General features: G+C 35.4%; 2 protein-coding genes across 4 annotated transcripts in view; both read right to left on the bottom strand.

Moving 5' to 3' along the window:
* Positions 1-730, bottom strand: part of LOC143736076 (adhesion G protein-coupled receptor D2) — a 74785-nt gene extending 74055 nt beyond the window's left edge. The window contains exons 1-3 of one of the 2 annotated variants that reach the window (XM_077226641.1): positions 611-730; positions 365-401; positions 185-212 (exon numbers count right to left, since the gene is read on the bottom strand). In XM_077226641.1, coding sequence (XP_077082756.1) covers positions 185-212; positions 365-400 — 64 coding nt within the window. In that variant the 5' untranslated portion in view covers position 401; positions 611-730. The remainder of the gene's footprint in view (positions 1-184; positions 213-364; positions 402-610) is intronic. The other variant, XM_077226642.1, reaches the window with a different exon arrangement.
* A 562-nt stretch (positions 731-1292) lies between these two features.
* On the bottom strand, positions 1293-21431 carry kif14 (kinesin family member 14). Of its 2 annotated transcripts, XM_077226640.1 has the most exons (30): positions 20251-21343; positions 19512-19766; positions 19307-19394; positions 19104-19202; positions 18957-19009; positions 18321-18351; positions 18126-18233; positions 17590-17706; positions 17301-17419; positions 16450-16622; positions 16074-16221; positions 14517-14580; positions 14208-14392; positions 12751-12853; positions 12491-12645; positions 10507-10654; positions 10283-10435; positions 8969-9101; positions 8775-8868; positions 8419-8560; positions 7373-7476; positions 6812-6912; positions 5864-6085; positions 5528-5715; positions 4180-4332; positions 3961-4083; positions 3226-3291; positions 2130-2271; positions 1856-2037; positions 1498-1731 (listed from the first exon to the last, which is right to left on the bottom strand). In XM_077226640.1, the coding sequence occupies exons 1-30, from the start codon at positions 21051-21053 to the stop codon at positions 1633-1635; spliced, it is 4551 nt and encodes a 1516-aa protein (XP_077082755.1). In that variant the 5' UTR covers positions 21054-21343; the 3' UTR covers positions 1498-1632. The 2 variants fall into 2 exon arrangements, with proteins under 2 accessions (XP_077082754.1, XP_077082755.1); XM_077226639.1 differs by having other exon boundaries at positions 1293-2037; positions 20251-21431.
* Positions 21432-21861: the final 430 nt, after the last annotated feature.

Raw genomic sequence — 21861 nt, 5'->3', positions numbered from 1 at the left:
TTATTCTGTCCATGTGATCTTAAACTATCCCTTGGACTCTGTTAGAAACAGATTGCATCTTTCATACGAACATCTTAGTAAGACTATTATAACAGAAATCAGTCATCCGTGGTGAGCCTATATCTAAATTTTAAGCATATTACATAACTTTAAACTTTGAAGATCATATGAATGCTGTGGTTACCTTTTTCCATGCAGTGATGAACGAGTACCTTGAAAAAAGGTTTGTAATTATATATATATTAATAATATTAATTTAAATAAGCATTATATTTATTTTAATTATATGGTTTTGTTATATTAACATAAGAACTCATAACAGTAACGTTAGGCTATATTGTATTAGGATATATTGGCTACTTACAATAATGTTGGAGCAAATAATTTTCAACAGATTCATCCTGCAAACAAAATACTCATTAACGGTGGGTATTTTAACAGCTCATAAACTTAATGAACAGTAAAATGAAACACTTTTAATTTGACAGTTTTAAACATTTTAAACAAAAAATGTTACAGGGAAAAAAACATTACTTAAGGTCAGCTCTAGCAGAAACGTAATGATGGATGTATATTTAAAAGCCTCAAACAGAATAAAACGGCACATTACCTGATACGAGGTAAAGTTTTAGTCGTAAGTCATATTTTACCCTTGAAAAGTAAAGTTTAGCAAACGGTTCGCATGCGCTTTCCGTTGAATGTGTTGTGAGGAATTCCTGTGTGAGATCATGAGAAGCAGCGCGTGCCTCCCGCTCGAAGAGGAGAGAGTAATTCCCGCCACTCCCCTCACGATGGACATGATGTTTCGAGTTTGAATTGTATTTTACTCTGAAAATCGATCGCATTTTGTTGTCAGTTATAAAGACATTTATGTTGTAAAGAAACCAACCTTTGTCCACAACAATGAGGACAAATTAAAATAAGAAAAATAACGTCATTTTACGCTTTTTACTAATTGTTTTTTTTTTAGCATTTTATATAAGTTATACACACATTCATATTTTATGGGAACTTTCCACAAACACAATTATTTTTTTTACTGTACAAACTGATATTCTATCCCCTTACATTAGTACCCATCACAGAAAACTTTTTGCATTTTCAAAAAACATCACTTAGTATGTTTATAAGCTGTTTTCCTCATGGGAACCAAAAAACAAATTCCCCACAAGGACTTCATTGCCATGCCATCTTTGTTGGGACATAATGTGTACCTACTACCACCTTCATAAAAGTTAGATAAAAGATAAAGCATGCAGTATGCTGTATGTTTAAATAGGACACCAGACTTCTTGTCCCAGTGAGTTTTTATTAATGAAAGTATAAATTAGTGTGAAACAATTACATGATCCAAAGTAAATGCTGCTACAAATGCAAAAAACTCCATGCGAATGAAATTGTGAAACACCAGCACTACTAAGCCTGTGCAAAGGTTTCAAGTGCAAAAATATATCCAGACGTGCACAAGTTATAAAAGACTTTTGTGCTTGATCACTTGCAAAATACACAGAAACCCATCTTCTTAAGTTATACTATTAAGCCCTTCATTAAAATCCTACAATTAAATACAAAATATTGCAGGCCTGAATGAGTGCATACTGTAAATACTTCAAAATGAAAAGTGAGCCAATTTTAGCAGTAACCATCACAGCCAATGTGGTTATATACATGACTAGTACCCCTTAAATCCAAATCACACCCAGCGGGCATCTCTGGAACATGTGCTAATACCTGAGGAAAGAGTATACACGACTTTAGGCACTGTCCGATTTGTGTTGTCATTTAGATACCATTGTTGAACAAAGTTTCTATCTGTGCCCAGCCTCTGTATTCCGTCTGTGCATTTATCAAACACCTCTGACAAAGCCTGCAGCGCAGAGTGCACTTTATCACGGGCAACCATGACGTTCTTCACACACGGAAGCTGAAGACTGGGGGAACGTCTTCCGCCCATTTCGCACTGAAGGCCATTGATGACATCATCAATCGTCTTGGATGAAGACAGTATAGATTGACTAAGGCCAGCATCGCCACTCCCTGTATTATACATTAATACAATTAAGTCATGTTACATATTTGTCATAATGTGTGCATTACATATGCATGTTATTGTGGAAAGAATGCCTTACCTCTCAGATAGCGCAACAGAGAGGAGTGGAGGTCTTTGATCGCCATGTTCAGCTTGAGGAGTTTAACGGTGGTGCTATGAACATCACACAAGTCTGAGCCTTTACCTTCCTCTGAACGATTCTCAGTGGAACCTGACCTCTCCTGTGAAAAAGCAGATGTGATTGTGAACAAACAGCTCTTCAACATGAAATCCAAACCAAACAAACATCCCAAAAACAAAACTAAAAATCACACCAAAAACTTAAACTAAACAAAAACCAAACAACCCCCCCCCCAAAAAAAATATTTTTTTACACAACCAAATAAAACTAAACAAACCTCCCAAAACCAAGACCAAAATTAAAACAAAAACCAAACCCAAACAAACCCTCCAAAAAATAATTACAACCAAACAAAAAATAAAACCACACCAAACAAACCTCCCAAAAACTAGACAAAAAACACACACCAATAACCCAAAAAAACGAAACAAAAACCAAACCCAAACAACCCCCCCCCCCCCTCCAATAAAAAAAACTATCATTAAAAAATTTAAACCAAAAACTAAATAAAAACAGAAACCAAACCTTCCAAAAATCAAGATAAAAACAATTAAAAACAAAAACTAAATAATAAAACAAAAACCTAATAACAAATAATGATCTGTTTTTTGTTTGATATACAATTTGTTTTTTGTATAAATAAGAGACCCAGTAGTATATACATTTAATACAATAAAACAAATATATACTATATATTAATAAATGTATATATTACTGGGTCTCTTATTTGTTTTAGCCCACAGGGTTTAAGGAAATGGGAGAGTAGGTGAGATGCATCCATTTTTCCTTATCCCAGCATCCCATTCTCTTGCTGAACAATACCATCGAGCCTGTAGTTTGTGTATTGAAGATAACAGTTACAGCCTCATTAAGGTGACAGATGACGCTTTACTCAATCCATTTATTTTCTAAACAGCAAAACGACCCAAGACGTGTGATAAGACCGCTCAGGTTCGACGTTTTACAAGCACTGTCCCCCTCATTCATTGTTGGGGTAATCATCAATCCAAAACATTTAACCTCAATGACAAAAACAGCTGTTTGCAAGGCGTACCGACAAACAGCAGTCGAAGTAGCTTTTCAGAGTGTGGGCGACATCATACATTGCGGACTGCTGAATCTGTAAAACATAAAAATCAACAAAGATTATAAAATGATGCTAAAGTGTATATTTAAATCCCTTATTATAAAACATTTAAATGTATTTACACTATTATTTGGATCCATCAAGATTTCATTGTACGGTTATTTCTTGAGTTTGAAATAATATTCCATGTTATTTGTTAAAGGTGCGCTGTGTAATTTTTAGTGCCATCTAGTGGTTAGGTTGCAAATTGCAACCAACAGAAGTTACAGTGGCCGACAGGAAAAGACGTCGTCGTCCGAGACAGCAGAGAGTAGCCAGTTCAGCAATGAGGTTTCTTTACAAAAATAAATTAAGAAATCAGGTTTACTTGATTATTCAGTAAAACGATATGTTATTGCAAATATTATTGTTACTTGTTCATCATTGCGTCAGTGTTTTATTAGCTGACTTTAGCTAGCTTCTTCGCACGAAGAACAGAGTGGCATTTGTCGGTGCAAAATGGCTATTTCAATGTAAAAGGAAACCCGCGGTGTATGTTGATAGAAATGGCTCATTCTAAGGTCATATAAACATAACGGTTCATTAGGTCTTTATACACCACTAAAAACCTAGTTATGTACATGATATTGCATTTCTGTCAACAAATTCTCCTAAATATTACACAATGCACCTTGAAGTGAAATATTTATTAAGAGAACTTACCGGTGTTCCAGCGCGACTCATCTGAGTGTCTTGAACCATCTCAGAAGTGATTTTCAAACCCATTAAGAGAAGATCTGTCACACTTTGATGCATCCCATCCTGCAAAGAATCCACAACTGACCTCTAAAAAGAAAGATCAATTAAAAACAAGAGAACCGACTGGTCAAACCTTTACTATGTAAACGTCAGCGAGTGCAAAAGATGAGGGAATCTACCCACATTGTTTATGTCCTCTGAACCGAGTTCAGACAAATGAAGATCAGTCCCATTCATTGCCGCCAGCAAACCGATAGTTTTGAGAGCCGCGTTCATACAACCAGCAACCTTCCTCTGGGCCTCTGTTACCATAGAGGAGATCTCAGAGTCACAACCCTAAAGGACGAAGACACAGAAAGACCAACACCGTCTTGTAAGGCCAAAAAAAATTACCCCAAAAAACAACACAAAAACCCACCAGTAAACAGTTTACATGACCTAACAATCAAAAATACTTCCATGGTATTTAATAATCTGGTTTCTGCAGCTTTTATAAAAGGTACTTTTTTTTTTAAACAAACCAAGTAAATTGAAGGGAACACAATGCATCAATGTTCTCTAAATGCAAATGTCTAAGGAAAAACAGAGTTTGAAGATAAAACCTCCAACTGATATCCATTACTTTTTAATTCATTTTAAATACACAAAAAAGCAGCTTAAATCACTCTGCTCCCAACCACTAGAAAATGGAAATCAAGATGCATTTACTGGAGATACAAAATAGCATAAAATATGAAGTCTTGTTTTCTGTGAAATTGATCAAAATTAAGTGTTTATGATTAAAATAAGACCACATATCAGCCACAAGGCTCAGAAAAATCAGCTTAATTCAATGGGAAGTTTTCATAACTCGTCGACAGATATTTGTTCTTGTTATAAACTCACTTAATTTTGATCAGTTTTCCAAGACTTCATTTTTATGTTTACACCTCAAGCAAATGTATCTTGATTTAATGTTTATATATTTGTATAAAGACCTTTTTAAGACCCGCAGAAACACTGTTGCTAATTTCAACATTTAGTAATCATTTTTTTATCAAAAGTTGTATCTGTTAATACATATATATGCACATTTAAACCACTCAATAATCAGTACAAATCAAATAAAAAAATATAGATTATGAAAATGTCAAAATGTTGGATAAATACACCAAGAATTATTATTATAATAATTTTAATTTAAAAATATATATATTAAATTTAACTAAATTAAAGAAAATAACTAAATTAAAGAAAATAACTAAATTAAAGATATAATATTAATACATTTACATTTATTTGATGTCTAAACAGTAATAATTATAATTATCTATTAATTTGTTTTGTTTTTATATTTATATATTTTTTGTGTGTTTTAATCTAGGAAAACAAAACAAGAAACAAAGGTTCTTTAAAAATATACGACAAAACACTGATTACATTTCTAATGAGATGATTTCATTTAAAAAAAATTTTCTACTGTCCCTCTAAAGATAAATAAACACAAATGCAACATGGGTTTTATAAATTGATTTATAACTCTGATGAGCACCTGAATGAGTAATTGAAGGTAGCCACCGATTTTCTTGACCTCCGTCTTGAGCTCCTCGGCTCTCTGAGACACTGTGTTAGAGCTGGGCTTAATGCTGGAGACCCAGTGCATAGTAATGAACACGGCCCTTTCAACAGCAGAGGTGGCCTTCACCAGATGAGTCTGGGCTTCTGCACTGCAGGCAAACACTGTTCACAAACACACAAACAGAACGAAATGAGGCTCTTTGTGTAGCGCTGGGATGACAGAGGTGTTATGCATTCATACTGAGCTGAATATTGACACTGACGAATGGCTCTGTTGATTTAGGTTTCTTAAAAACGTTTGGTCGCTTACGGTTCTCCTGACTGTCGTCGTCAAGGTGCTCGTAAAGGTCCGCGATGGACCTCACGGCGCTGTGAACCGCCAGCAGGTCTAGGGTCAGTTTGTCGGCCAAGCTTTCGTTCTCTTCGGCCGACTGACAGGAGCGCAGGCGTGAGACGGCAGAACCAATCAGATCTTTGCAGATGCCTGGAAGGGCGGAGACAGACGTGCTAGAGTGCGGCTTGTTCATCAGCCCTGGAAAAAAAGACACGGAATATCAAAGCCACTCATTTCCCAGGGAGATACAGTCATATTTCTTAAGCAGGTTATTTTAGTATGATTTACATATTATTTATATAATATTTTAGCATTTAATTGCTTAGCTTTAATTTGTATTATTTATTAATTAATATTATTTATTATTATTATTATTATTATTGTTTAGTTTTCATTTTAAGTTTTACTTATTTTATGTATTTGTTTAGTTTTAATAATAAAATATGTTCAAAAACATAAAGAGCTTCCTATCTAGACTGTATTTTATGGCACTTTGAAGAAGGTTTCCATACAATGAAAGTCAATGGGAGCCAAAGCAGCATTGTTTGGACCACATTGACATAGAGTGTGTGTGTGTGTGTGTGTGTGTGTGTGTGTGTGTGTGTGTGTGTGTGTGTGTGTGTGTGTGTGTGTGTGTGTGTGTGTGTGTGTGTGTGTGTGTGTGTGTGTTGGGGGGCGTAGTCACCATGAAATCAAAATTGAAAATTCTTATATTTGTTGTGGTGTTTATTATATTTTAAATTGTGTAACAAGTATCCGATTCATGACCTTAAGTATCCGATTCCAGAATTGGAATCGATTTTCGATTCCCAACCCTAAATTTAAATGATGCTAAAATCGGTGCTAGGCTAATAAAATAATGTAAACGTCATATCATAAAGCCAGTTCATTACGCACAAATAGATGATATAAAAGGTACTTTACCAGTGGACTGTGAGGGACCACAATGTAGGCTTTGAATAGGGTGCACTCGGATCTCATAGAGACGCCCAGATATCCTCCTGCCCTTTAGCAAACTTCTACTCCTGGGTCACAAGAAACAGAATAAAAAGAAATCCAGATACATTTGAACTTGAACAATTATTATCAGCCTCATAATTCTTCTTCAACAGCCAGTTACATTGATGTACACTATGAGTTGAACATCATTTACTGTTCATTTCAGGGAGTGAAAGACACAAGGAAATCACAAAGGAACATCTACAGTATAAGCTTTGAGAAGAAGGGCTTCAGAGGTGTAGAAGGAGTTCTGATTAAAAAAATACTGAATTTTGCTGTAGTCACATGTTCATGAAGGCAATAAAAATAGGTCAAACTAAAACGTTGCAGGAATGTGCTTTTCCCGAAGGCTTGGTTTATAAGTGGAAAAATAACATCATGGTGGAAGACAAGAACCAGTTTTGGGCACAAAGTTTACTTCTGTTCTTTCGTTCCTCAAGTACAGAGAGCAGAACCGCACCATTGTGGACTAATAAATTCAAATACCTTCTGCGAGAGAAAGATGAGGTTGAGGAAGAGGCAGATAGGTCCTGTTCCCACTCATCATTAGGGTTGTAAAACACGTCGTCATCTTTGGAGGCGCTCTCCCCCTACAGCCAATAAACATCAGACTTGATTTAGCCTCCGATTCTTTTATGATAATAGGAACAAATGCCAATACCACATGCTTCCTGCTTTTACTGGGTAATTACAAGGAAATATACAGGCTTCAAATGGCCTCATGTATTATTGTTAGTTGTAGGTTAAATACGCATCACTGTTTCCAAGTCAAGTGTAGCGCAAAGTTGTAAGGTGAAATGCTGCACAAAACAAGACAAAACAAAACTAAATAAAATAAAATTGTACTAAACACCAAATAAAAAAAAACTGTTAGAAATATAACTAAATAAAATACATTAAAACAACTTCCCAATGTCAAGTGAAATGCTACACAAGACAAAAAAAAAAAAAAAAAATAAAAATAAATAAAATAAATAAACAAACATAAAACGGAACTAAACACAGAATTAAAATATTTTAAATAACACTAAACTAAATAAAATTATAATTATTAAAATAATATAATTATTAAAAAAAATAATTATAACTTTCAATGTCAAGTGAAATGCTACACAAGACAAAAAACAAACAAACAAAACAGCAAAACAAGATAAAACAGAAACATTAAATAAATAAAAATATACAAAACTAAAACTAAAAATTAATAATAAATAAAATAACTTCCCAATTTCAATGCTACACAAGACAAACAAACAAAAAATAAAACAGAACAAACACTAAATACAGACAAAAATAAAACAAAATAAAGCAAAACTTTCCAATGTTAAGTGAGATTCTATACAAAAACAAAACAAAAACAAGTCAAGACAAGAACAACACAAAAAAGCCAAACATTTATTATGCAGCTATGTATACTGTTGTTTTGAACCACGTGTCGTGGCATTTATTTCGCTACAGAAACGTCAACATGCACACTAGCTCAAGAAGCATGTTTACGCCTATAACTGTGTGAACATCTTTTATTACGCCACCTGCTCCAGCTCCCTCATGGCTGCCAAGTTGCTATGGAACTTCTCCAGACTCCAGAAGGTGGAAATTCCCAGTTTGGTGTTCTGAACTTGGACCTGCAGTTGGGCGTCTCCACCCTCGTTCTCTTTATCGCTCGTCTCATGTCTGTTGTGAAAACACAAACCCACATCTTTTTCCATTCAAACACTTTAATGTCCAGAATGAACAAGGGAGGATTTTAAAAAAATGCCTGCATATTAAAAATATATATTTTTACGCTATTACTGAAATTTTTTTTTATATGATTCATATATGTTGTCCTCACAAAGGGCAATTTGTAGCCAAACTAGCTGGACTAACTTTTCCAGAATAATTGTACCTGCTGAAGACTGTGCGTTTCCGGAGTTTGGCACTGATTTTGTTTGCTTCTTCGATCATCAAAGACAGCTTCATTGAGTCCCACTGTGGGAAGGCTGCAAACATTGAAGAAAAATATGGTAAATACCACAGTGTTAAGAACATTGTTAATGGAAAACTCCATTAAGGTCTTTCAAATGAAAAGTGTCTATGTACCTGTTTTAGGGGTCTGGGTCACTTTAAGAGCACGTTTCCTCTCAATCTGAGCAAGATCTTCTGCAATCTTCTTCTTCTCTGCCTCAAGGGCCTCCACAATTTTAGCATGCCGGACATCATGATCGGCCATCGCCTATGAAATGTTTTTTAATTATCTGAATAAGTCACAAATGTAAAAAATTTTTTAAACATAAATATAGCTAAAGTAACTGATAACTAAACTAAATAATAGAACTAAAACTAAGTTAACTAAATAAATGAATATAACAATAACTAAACTAAATAATTAGTATAACAAACTAATAAAATAATTAAAGTTAACTAAATAAACTGTATAAACATTCACTAAATTAAAACTAAGAATTAACTGAATAAATAACTGAACTAACCGAATAAATATTATAACTAAAATAAACGGGGGGGGAAATAAAATATGCTATTTCTTTAGTTATGGTAAATTTATTTAGTTTAGTCATAACTAAACTAAATAACTAAATCTAAACTAAATTCATTAAATAATATAATAGAATTAAGACCTTATTGAATAAATAATATAACTAAAACTAAACTAGTAATATAAAACTGAGAAACAATATAACTAAATTAAATAACTAGTTGTTATTAAGGTATTTGTAGAAATTTACAAATAAGTTATAAATTTGTATGAAGGTGTGAATTGAGGTAGTTTGAACTGATTTATTTGGATCTTCTTGTTTCAATTTTTTCTTTCTCCTTCCCAAATGCTGACTTATCCTATGGGATATTGATAAAGGCCGTTCAGACTGAGTAGTGTATCACACGGTAGACCAATCACAACAGACTGAGCTGTCTGGCCAATCAGAGCAGAGTAGCTCACAGAAAGGAGGGATTTAGCGAGATTTATTCATCTGACGAGTCGTTTGAGAATCATTGAAAATGTGGTGATGTGCAAATGTATATTATGAGAAATTGACTCCAAAACAACATTAGAAAACTTTAAAATAGCATAATTGGGGCACTTTAAAACTGCAGTGTAACAAAGACAGTCTCAAAAACACGGTTTGAAACCGCCCCTTATTCCTACTGTAATGAACACGTAACCAATCCCATCAATCTGTGAGGCAGGGCTTTTCCTATCATTATTTCTAAGGACACTGATTGTTAGAAGGCAGCAGTCTGACTCGGAGATGGCAAACGAGAACATAGTTTGTGTAACATTAGCGGTTTGATAACGTAGTCAAGCCAAAGGCTAATCATATTAATTACCGTTATGTATTGACTTTTACTCAAATTCACAAAGGGCATCAATTTTGATTGAATCTGGTCTTTCTGTACCTGTCTAGTAGCCTGGGCCTCCATCTGCAGACGTCTTTTATGGCTGTTGACTTCGTGCTCCAGTAGAGTCTTTGCTGTATGCAGTTGCTCGATTTGGCTGACGACCCTCTTTTTATCAAGTTCCTGTTCTCTTTTCCTTTCGCTCTCCTCCTCCTGGGGATGCATTAGATTAACTGGAGAACACCAGAGTCGCACATGCGATCCATTGACATGCGTCTACTTACCAGCTCTCTCTCCAGAGCTCTGATCCTGTTCTCGTACAGACCCTTCTGTTCGCTCAGCTCTTTCTGTGCCATCTCTTTGGCCACCTGAATGCCCTGCATCATCTCCTCTTTGGCCTTCAACCGAGCCTCCTCAATCTCCGCTTCAAGTCTATAAGGAAAAGTGATGATAAAAATCAAGAAAGTCAAATATGAGGTCATGTAGTGGATAGGGCTGGTCCGAATACCATTTTTTGAGCTTCCGAAGCATCGGTAGTAATGACATTGAATATTTAAAGCTTCGGAATCTCTATATGTCTCAGACATCCCAAGTCTCCCGGAACTTCCGGAAGTCTCCCGCATATTGACAGCGGCTCCCTGATGCCCGCAAATTAGTTCAAATCTCCCGGAATCTAGAGCTCGCAAGCTCCAAACCGTGTAGCACGCGCACGAGTCCAGTGTTGCCAACTGAGCGCCTTTGTCGCTATTTTTAGCGACTTTTCAGACCCCTTTAGCGACATTTTTTCAAAAAAGCAACTACCGACAAATCTAGCGACTTTTTAGGCAAACCTCAGTAACCTCCAGATATTGCCAGTAACGTTACTGTTCTGCGAGCGCGAGCTCTTGCTTTATCCCTGCCGCGTCTACCTTGTTCAGTGGATGGCTGAGACGAGCAGCAGCACAATCATGTGTTGAGCGCGCGCCAGTTTTTTTGTTTTTCCACGGACTTGTCACTTATCTGCTTCTCTTTTGTTTTATATTTAAAGAGTTTTGTTTGACCATTTTAATTTTCTTTCTTTTCTTGTGCTTATTACTTGTAATACTATCACGGAGCTTTTTTCTCTTAATTCAGATAATTTTACACATAAAAAATTTAGTCATTTACTATCATAGCTACTTGTTCTAAGCTATTGTCTGACAAAAATAAAATAGGTAATGAGAACAGCTTAATTGGACATTCGGCTATATTATATTATATATTATATTAAAATACAGAATGTGAGCAATTAAGAGAAAACACATTAGGCAGGCAGAACGCAAGTACAACGCAACATCATGAATATGCTAATTGGCGTATGACATCATCTAGCGACATTTAGCGACTTTTAGGGAAGACGTTAGCTACTTTCCTTTGAAAATAGTTGGCAACAGTGGCATCGACAGAGAGGGAGAGAGTGAGAGACCTTGCGTGTGTGTGCAAATGTGCGTGCGTCTCTGTCCGTTTGCAGTTTGATTATTTCGAGAACCGTTCATCCAAACGACTTCACAAGGGAGTGCAGTGTCGTATTTGGTGCAATATAGATAGACAGGCGAGACGCGACACGTTCAGAATTAATAAACTTTCAGTAAACTACAGAACAGCACAAACGGGAAGCGGCGTGCCTCACGCGAGCAGAGCTTAGCCTATATGCTCCGAGAACGGACACTGCACTAGTGATATAAAACACACACACACAGGTCTGTTAACTTGATCAAATTTTTTATTAAGGTATTCTAATATTTTTCTCTATATTTATTTTCTATTTAAAAAACAAAATTTCTCCTCTATTTCGCAGTAGATTAATTTAGATTGATAATAACGGGTAAAAAGGATAATACATTTTGTTTCTATTATTCTATTTTCCACAATGTCAAAGCAACGCAGCTTAACCCAAAATACAAGCTCAGGCATGCACTTCTGTCCATACAAAGTCCGCTGTTCTGCGCTCTAGCCAGAGAATACTCCTGTTGCAGGAACACTTTTAGTAGTCCAAGAAGAAGCAAATATATTTATTAAGTAGCTATAATGAAGTTATATGTTAAGTATTATATTTCACCAGATTTTATAGTGTAAAACATATTCAAGCGCAAATGAGAACCGTCGAGGGGGATGCCAGGTGTGCACAAAAACAAAACAAACAAAAAAAACACAAATATTCAAATGTCACATTTTCAAATCGAATACCAACCCACCGAACGAATATTCGGGTCCAGCCCTAGTAGTGGAAAATCTTGGGCTTATACTCACTGAAGTCTCTGGGCCGATAGCAGTTCGTTTTTGGCAAACTCAAAGTCTTTTTGACCGTCTCCTGTGGTCCAACAGGATGCGCGCTTCCCGCTCTGAACCTCAGTAGGGTGGTTGAACCGAAAGTAGTGATCTCCTCCAAGAATCACACGGTCTCCCTAAAACAGAGTAAAATAGAATAAACAATTTAATGATTTATGTGGAGGTTCTTAGAATGGACATCATTTCAGAGGTTTCGCTTCAGAACAGCAACAAAAACGTACGTGTTGGAGAACGGTGACCTCAGACACAAGATGTCCATTCAAAAAGGTCTTGGCGTTCGGCATTGGTTTAATGCTGACGGAACCTTTCACACTGGAGATGACACTGAAAACAAGATGGAAGATTGGAAATATATCAATTAATATTAGATATTTATTTGCTCATTTCCTCTATTTTTACATTTAGATTACCTTTGTCATTATCTAATGCTCACTTTAAGTTAATGTTTTAAAAATATATATAATTTAACTAGAGTAAAGTTTGTGCATCTAACAATATTTTAATATATTTCAGCTTCTATTACCAAACACTATTTTTAGAGTTTTAGATTTAGGTAAATTAAAAGTAAATCAATATTAAAAATTAAAACTGCCATGGAAGAAATAAAGTTATACAGATTTGTAACAAAATGCGGATGAGTAAATAATGACATAATTTAAATTTTTGGGTCAACTGTCCCTTTAAATGTGTAAATCTAATCATGTGTAAAAGTACAATATTTAACAACTGCATGCACTTTGCAGAAGAACATTGTTTTGGTTGTACTTTGCTCTGCGTGACTGTCGATGAATATAGTTATCTTACTACTCATAAAACATTCCCTACTAGGCTTTAAAGTCCTCCTGTAGTCAATAATTGTATCCCTTAAAACTCATCTTTGATATATAATATATACCATTTGACCAAAATTACATATTTAAAATTTTTTGTTACACTGTATTTCGACATTCTACTTACTATAAGTAACTTTTCAACTACATGTCAACTAACTGTCATTAGAGTATTAGTAGAGTGTAGTAGACTGTCAGGTTATGGTTAGGTGTTAGGGTTCGGGTTAGGAGAACAAGTTGACTTGTAGCTGCTATTTTACTTGTAGTCAGTAGAATATCTGTTGGGGGACCAACAAAATAAAGTGTTAGCAGATATTAAGCAGACAGTCTACTAATACTCTAATGACAGTTAGTTGACATGTAGCTGCAAAGTAACTTATAGTCTTTGGTTCACTGCAGTTAAGGAGAAAATATTATTTTAGCTCTGTCGCATTCTTTTTTCGACTCTCCTTTGATAAAACGGGTGATTCCCCATAGGCCTGAGATTTAGCTGCGTCATGCCCATGTCAACCGTTCTCGCTCGTTGCGACAACTAATCTCTGCCACTCACACACCATACATAAGTCAAAGTAGCCGGAGCAACTTTTCTCTATTTACAGATATGACGGGACACGTACGGATGACTGATGCATGTATACAATTTCCACCTGGTCTAAAATATAAACACTTATAATAGGCTTACCATAGTAAATCAGGGTAAGACAAAAACAAGTTGATGTATTGACATTTAAATGTTGTTCATTTTTAACAACAACAAAAAAGTTACATAATTAACCTGATATGTTCCTATTAAACGAATCAAAAAGGAAAAGTGGCTGGACCTAGACTGTGGATGCGATCGGTCTCACCAGTGTTCATCAGCGATGAGAGCTCCAGACAGCTGGATGTCGTGGGCAGACTCAGACTTGATCTTGCCGACCTTGGTCTCGCCCTCTTTAATCATGTACAGCAGCATCTCCGACAGCTGCGGATCCTCATTCAGGTTCACAAGGTTAGGCAGCCGATTATCCACTTTAAAGGTGACGCCAGAGCGCTGAACGAGGAACAGAGAGTAAACAGACAAAGAAAAAAAAAAAGAAAAAGGCAATGAAACATTTGAAAAAGCTCATCGATCCATCAGACATTGAAGTCTGACTGTTATTAGCAAGTTTCATTACCTGCAGCTCTTTGGTTTCCTCACGTTTCCTCCTCTCTGCCTCTTCCAGCTTTTCCTTCCATGTTCTGCACATATTCATTGAGAAAAGAAAAAAATTTGATATAATTCAACTGTACGTCATTTAAAAACCAACATTTTAGTGCAAGTTTGTGAGAAAATCTTATATTATTAGAAAATACAATATACATTTAGAATTATTGTATGTCATTTTTTATATATATTGTTTTAAATGGTATCATTTTATTTCATTTAATATAATTTTAATTAAAAAAATGCATATAAACATTATAAACAAAATATTACATGGCATGCATTCATCTACGCATGCTATTTCCAATGGAAAAACTGTCTTCGTATTCTTTTATTAAAATATAATTATATTCATTATAACATGACTACTCCGTCTGAAACGGCTTTACTTTTCCACTGATGTCAACATGATGTCATGGGTTGGGAAAACAGCCAAACATGTTTCAACCCTCTAACATCCTGTCAGCACAGAGATGGAGAGGGCTTTTTCTATTCTAAAACCGTATTCCGTACCCTCAAACTATCCTGGCTACGGGCCCGCTGACTTTAAAGGAAGGAGGAACATCAGAGAGCTTACGGTTGTGCTCACTCCTGAATGCTACCAAGATTTTAGTAAACATGTTTATTCACATGTATTTTTATATTGGTTCATAATAAAGGTAAACGATTAAAATGTATCATTTCACTTACTGAAAAACTAAGCACAAAACTTGCTTTGATTATTTTTTAACTAGACTACTTGTTTAAAAGTTTGGGTCAGTAAGATTATTCAATGTTTATGAAAAGTCTCTTATGCTCATCAAGGTTGTATCATTTATTTGATAAAAATAATAATATTGTGAAATATTATTACAATTGAAAAAAACTTTTCTATTGTAATATTATTATAACATGTCATTATTCCTGTGATCAAAGCTGAATTTTCAGCATCATTACTCCAGTTTTCAGTGTCCCATGATCCTTCAGAAATCATTCTAATATGCTGACTTAATGTTGAAAACAGTTGTGCTGCTTAATTTTTTATGGAATTTTCAGGATTTTTTGATGAATATAAAGTCCACAGCATTTATCTGAAATAAATATAATCTTTTGTAACATTATAAATGTCTTTACTGTCACTTTTGATCAGTATAATACATGCTTGCTGAATAACAGTTTTATATATATATAAAGAATGTATTGCTATTTTATAATCAAACTATTAAATTATTTTATTTATTTTATAATATAAAGTATTATAATTGTTATATTTAAATTAATAATAGTAGTAGTAAGCCATTTAAAATCAAGTACACAAAAATTGATTGTCAATTATTGTCAATAAGCTGAACACAAAAATAAAAAGGGACAAAAAATAAAAGGAATTTATTCTTTAAATATTTCTGCTCCATTCTGGTAACACCCAACTACATCATTACCATCAGTTCATGTCTCTCAAAAACGGTTAAATTCAGAAATAAAATAGGTTGTCAACGAGACTTTATTTAATTTTTATAGTCATAACACTGAGTTTTGTATATCCACGCACCTGTGAGCCTCAGCCATTTCGTGCTCCTGTTGACAGAGTTTAGTCTTAAGAGTGTCAATCTCTTGCTGAAACAGTCTCATTTTCTCTGGCTGGATGCCCTGAGCGCTCATCTGAGCCGCACGGAGCTTATCCACCTCTGCTTTCAGCTCTGGACACACAGGTGATGTCATACACATTCACATTATCCATGCAAAGGGAAATAAAATACATTTTAATTCCTGTGGCTGTGCAGAGCACAAATCACTGAGGGCGTCACATTAGTGAATTTGCTGCCCTCTAGAGGAGAGCTGTGCTGGTGCGTTTCTCACAACACACCCTTCTTGATGGTTATGACAGCTGACGGAGCAGCATAAACACAAACAGACAGGTGACTGACCTCGGATCAGTTTGGCGTTGGTGTCCTCGTTGACTTTGGCTATGTTAATGATCATGCGGGCCTGCTGGGCGTAACGCAGCGTGCTCAGGCTCTCCTCCATGTTACTGGCCGCAGGGCTCAGGGTGGCGATCATGGCCGTCTTGGAGTTCCCACCGAGGCTTTCCTTGAGTAACCTGAACACAAGAGGGACAGATAAACATCTCGCATGTTATGACATATTTTACATTCAATGGAAACTAAGCCCCATTTTTTAATTTGATAAGTCGCTGGTCTTATTGCACACAATTCATCATTGCTCATTTGTTTTCATAATCTTTTTTATGTCATTTTCTGCACTTCTGAAATTATTTTCCACTTTTGCTGACTAAACAGAAACCAGACTGGTCTGGTATTATAATATATATATGTAAAATAAATATCTAAAATTTATAGAAGATATATATATATATATATATATAATAACATTTTTATTATTACATTTATGAAATTATAACATACATTTATAATTATTAAAACATTATTATATAAATGATATTGCAATTAAATAATATAAAAAGAATTCTATTTTATCACTGTTATTATTATTATTATTATTATTATTATACACTTTTATATATTATATATACTATTTAGATCTGATAAAGAGAGGGAAATATTATAATAATAATAATACAAATAATTTTAAAAAGAAAAAAAAGACACTGAAATACCCTGACATCATGGCAGATAAAATGCATTATTTCGCAGAGGCTCCGAATGCTGTTTTGTGTTGTTGTTATTTTTTCGAAGTAACAAAACTGCAGTGAAATATTATATAATTCAAAACTAACTGGAAAGCATAAGTTTCTCACCATGTGAGCACTGACTCTCTGTATGGGGTGAAGACTTTCTTTCTGCTCCGAGCCTGTTCTGAGAGCGATGAGATCACCTTTCCCAGCGTGAGCAGAGACTTGTTGATACTTGCCCCCTCCTGGGAAAAATAAATAAATCCGCATTACAAATATGTCAGAAAATGCCATAATCCAATCATTGTCAGAGCAAATGTATATGCCCCTATTTAACATGTAGAGAACAGTCAGCAGCAGAATGCATTATGGGTAATCAGTACAGAATAAACAGAGCTATTGGATGCTGGATTACCCTGAGCCGTTCTCCACTGGTCTGGGCAGAATTACAGCGCTCACTTCCTGCCAAATCCACCAGGTTTATCCGGCTGGTGATGTAGTGATCGTGCTCCTCTTCCTCCACAAACTCAGTCTGTGCGCATACAAACAACATCATATGAATATACCATTACAAATGCAAACTATTCATTTGTTGGTTGGTTGGTTGAAGTAAAAGTAGCATCTCACTTCAATAAGGCCGTGTGTCCACCAAAGTGTTTTTAGCCGGCTGAAAACGCTAGACACTCTGATTGGACGGCTGTGTAAAAAGTGACAGTGATGAGCGCAGCGTTTTACCCAAAGTTGAACATTTTTCAACTCTCGCCGACCAGTAAAAAACGCCGGGCGCTCAGCGCTTGAGCGTTAAATACACGCCTCGTTACGCTCATGGCGTTTAAAAAACGCGGCGCTCCCATTGAAAACAACTAGAATTTTACGCCAGGAGCGTGAAAAAACGCTTCGGTGGACACACGGCCTAAGGCAAATGTAATCAAATAAATCTAAAGGTCTTACTTTACTTTGTGTCATGACCAAAGTGAAAACAGAGTGCGATCTGGAGCTTTTATCGTTCATGCCGGTGGCGGCCGTGGCTCTCTGTTTGTTACCGAGTTCAAGCCAAGTCTGCGAAGATGACGGAGGAAAAAATTAACACATAAAAAACAGGCTTTGAATGTATAAAGTTAACAGACATGCAAATTAGAAAATTACCTGAATATCAGCATAGGACGTGACTACATTCCTGAAAGACAGCAGAGAGATTAGTGACAGTGGCACAAAACAAATCAAAAACAAGCGAATCCCTACCAAAACAATAAACAAAACACAAAAATCTAAACCAAACTACAACACAAAAAAAGAACAAAACAAACCAAATCCAAATCCAAACTAAGATCACAGCTCAACAAAACTACAATACAAGAAAAAAACTACTAAAAACTACAACACAACAAAAGAACAAAATAAACCAGAACCGAAACAATGCTACAAATAACAAAACAAAAACATGTAAACTAACCAAAACCACAACACAACAAAATAAAACAAAAACCAAGCAAAACCACAACAAAATAAAACAAAATCAACCAAAACCAAATAAAATAACAAAACCTACCAAATCAAAACAATAACAACAAATAAAAAAACAAAAATAACCAAAACTCCAACACAACAAAATGACGAAAACAATTGAATCCAAACCAATACACACTAATCCAAGCCAAACCAAAACAAAAACAATAAAATAACTAAACAAAACTAAGACACAACAAAATAAAAACAATAAAACAATTCTCAGGTTCCCTATGAGCATAGTAACTGTGGCTTTTGGATTAAATGTTTGCTTACGTTGATAGGTCTGCAACATAAGGCCCGTAAACAGGATGTTCTCTGACACGCAACTGGAAAGAACGGAATTAGTGAACAATTAGGAAAACAAAAAACCAAAATGACATTTGTAGCATTTAATGTGTTTTATTGAGTAGTTGTACTTACAGGCATTTTCTTCTGGTTTTGTCCGTCCTTTGCCACCAGCAAATCATGGATTTTCTCATTGTACACCTCGAAATAGCTCATCTCCAGATGGCAAGAGATCTTTAAAATACGCAAACTTGCATTTAGAAAGTTAAACAAACCTTTTTTTAATTTATAATTCATCAGTAAATTCTAAATAAATAATCATTCTATGGGACAGTAACCTCTTTGGTTTCAGTTCTGGACAATCTTGAGAAAAGTTCCTCGCAGAATCTGGGAATAACTCCAGTCTCTTCACCAAAACCCATCATACTGTAAAACATCCAAAATCACACTTATATATTATTGATGTAAATAGTAAGCTGTTTTTCCTATAAGTAGTTTTAAATATTTATTTAAAAAGCAGTGTCAACGAGAAACCTCACTTACGTGTAGGACTTTCCAGACCCTGTTTGGCCGTAGGCAAAAAGACACGCGTTAAATCCCTCAAATGCTCTTTCAAGCAAGGGCCGAGCCAGTTTTTCATAAACCATCTGCTGACTTGCAAAACTTGCATCCGATTCATTGATAGAGCAAAAAGAGAAGTCAAAGCTAAATGGGTAGTTTTGTTTAGTATCAGGATGTTGCACTACAGTTTCTTGGCTGTCCATGAAGATCACCTGACGGGCTTTCTCATTCTTCTCCCTGCGGACACAAAAAACGCGGTACATTTAAGGACAAATAAATGGCATTGTCCACTAAAATAATATATAGTAACATTAAATAATAAAATATATGACAAAATCTTATATATATATTGTTTTAATAATTAACATCATTATATTAAAATGTTCATAAACTAAATACTAAAACTATTTCGAATTTCTTGCAATAACTATATATATATATATATATATATATATATATATATATATATATATATATATATCAAATTATTAATTAAATAAATTCAGTAGGAGTCAGTGAGATTAAGACAGGTGTTGGTTTGTAATTACTGATAATTAATTAGTTTCCAAAATATTTTCTGATTCTACCTACTTGATTCAGTAAGATAGACATGCCAAAATCATCTTATGTTTTTTAAATAACAAATTTATTTAGCAGTGCATACTAAAAATTCTCAAAACAACATGCCGCCAAAATAAAAATTTAGAAACGCACCATTTACCTTGAACTGAAAGGTCTTACTCGAACTGCCACAGTGACCGTACTGTTCTCCATCTTCAGTTCTTGAGGTTGTCGAGCACTTGCTCTGCTCACAGCGTCAAGAGGAACGTTTCCTTCAGCAGCAGTGGCTCTAGAAACTCTTGTTCCGCCATGAGCTGTGGAGCTCATTAGTGTTGTGGGTCTCCTCACCTGTGCTGAATGTGATGCTGGAGTCATGTGCCTATTTAAACCACCAATCAGAACCTTCTCATTGGTTCCTCCACCGGTTTCAGTGCCCATCTGTGGTGGCTTCTGTCTTCCAGCAGTGGTGGGTCTAGATGCATCTTTACCAGCTAACCTCTCAAAGACATCTCTCTTGACACTTAATTTCTCAAACTGGGTTCTTCTAGTAGGTGTCGAAACTGTTTTACCCTCATCATGGGTGGCACTGATCTTCTCAGAGCCTGTTTTCTGAGCACGCCATGAGGTTGTCCCAGGTGTTTTAATTGTTTCGTGGGACTTTTTGGCTGGAGATGGTGCTGGATTGGGTTCGGTCAGGACTCTGGTTCTGTTCATGGACCCAGTTCTAGTCCTGCGCTGAAGGGTCAGGCGTTTCTCTTCTCTTTGGTTCTCTTGTGTGGTTTCTTCATGGTGGTTTACATGGGGTTTGCTGGGTTTTCTCTGAAGAGTGAGTCTGGCACTAGAAGATGGTGTTTTAAATGTGCTTTCTCCACATTTTGTGAGTGCTGAGATCACATAAGTCCTGTTCACTTCTTTTGTTCTATTAAAAGATGATGTGTTTTCTCCTTCTTTTGTTCCTTCCATGATTTTACGGGTCCAAACGCAACACTTTTTGAATAAAATTGTTTTAATATTGTCCTACATATAACTTTAGTCCACAAATGTCTCCATTGTTTTATAATAACGAGTGCAGGGAGGTGAACAACATGTCATATGACTTAAAAATACACATTTACATAAACAAATAGCATAACTAAAACTGACCTGCAAGTGTTGATATCCTATCATTAAACAGTCGTTTTGTAAATTAAAAGTAATTTTGTTTACGGCTTAAAACTCGCAGTCCTTTCTCTTTCCCGTTCCCGTTTACTTCCGTTTTGATGTTGAGAAAGTAACAGACTGTTCTCCGCCTCGAAACGTCAATAAAAACAACACCTCACTGTTTCTAAGCTCCGCCATACTGCCGCTATAATTCAAAAACAGTACGCGTGCTCTGATTGGTCAGCTCAGACTGACGCAACGGCACGCAGTAACACGCACCCACCAACAGGTGGCAGTGTCTCTCCAAGCCTCAGAACTGGGTGGTTTTTACACGAAAATAAGGCCCGGTTGTATTAATATTAATACATTTCTCATTGTGGTATTTTAGTGTCTGTCTAATAAATAATTTTGACCATAGTGTTTGTAGCAAAACTGTGGTAATACAAATGCTAATCAATCCGCCAAAAACACATGGTTAACTTACTACACTTTTTCAGTTTACTATAATAAAATTATGGTTTTATTTTCGTAAGAAGCTGTGAGGGATAGACTTACAGTTTGGCACGCACTGTATAAATGTCCTAGATTATGTAATTTTCTCAAGTCACAACTTTTAAATCTGTTTTATTGA

The sequence above is a fragment of the Siphateles boraxobius genome, unplaced genomic scaffold (assembly GCF_051911475.1).
Source record: "Siphateles boraxobius isolate OS27281-9 unplaced genomic scaffold, OSU_SipBor_1 13, whole genome shotgun sequence".
Taxonomy (NCBI): domain Eukaryota; kingdom Metazoa; phylum Chordata; class Actinopteri; order Cypriniformes; family Leuciscidae; genus Siphateles; species Siphateles boraxobius.
This window is presented reverse-complemented; position numbering and strand designations above follow the sequence as displayed.

What these genes read in the sequence shown, in the direction of transcription:
- kif14 (XM_077226639.1), bottom strand. Translation starts at nt 21,053, where the DNA reads ATGGAAGGAACAAAAGAAGGAGAAAACACATCATCTTTTAATAGAACA. An exon ending in CTCATCGCTGATGAACACTG is followed by an intron (nt 12,854 to 14,207) that starts GTGAGACCGATC and finishes TCTTGTTTTCAG; the next exon opens with TGTCATCTCCAGTGTGAAAG. An exon ending in AGGTCACCGTTCTCCAACAC is followed by an intron (nt 12,646 to 12,750) that starts GTACGTTTTTGT and finishes ACTCTGTTTTAG; the next exon opens with GGAGACCGTGTGATTCTTGG.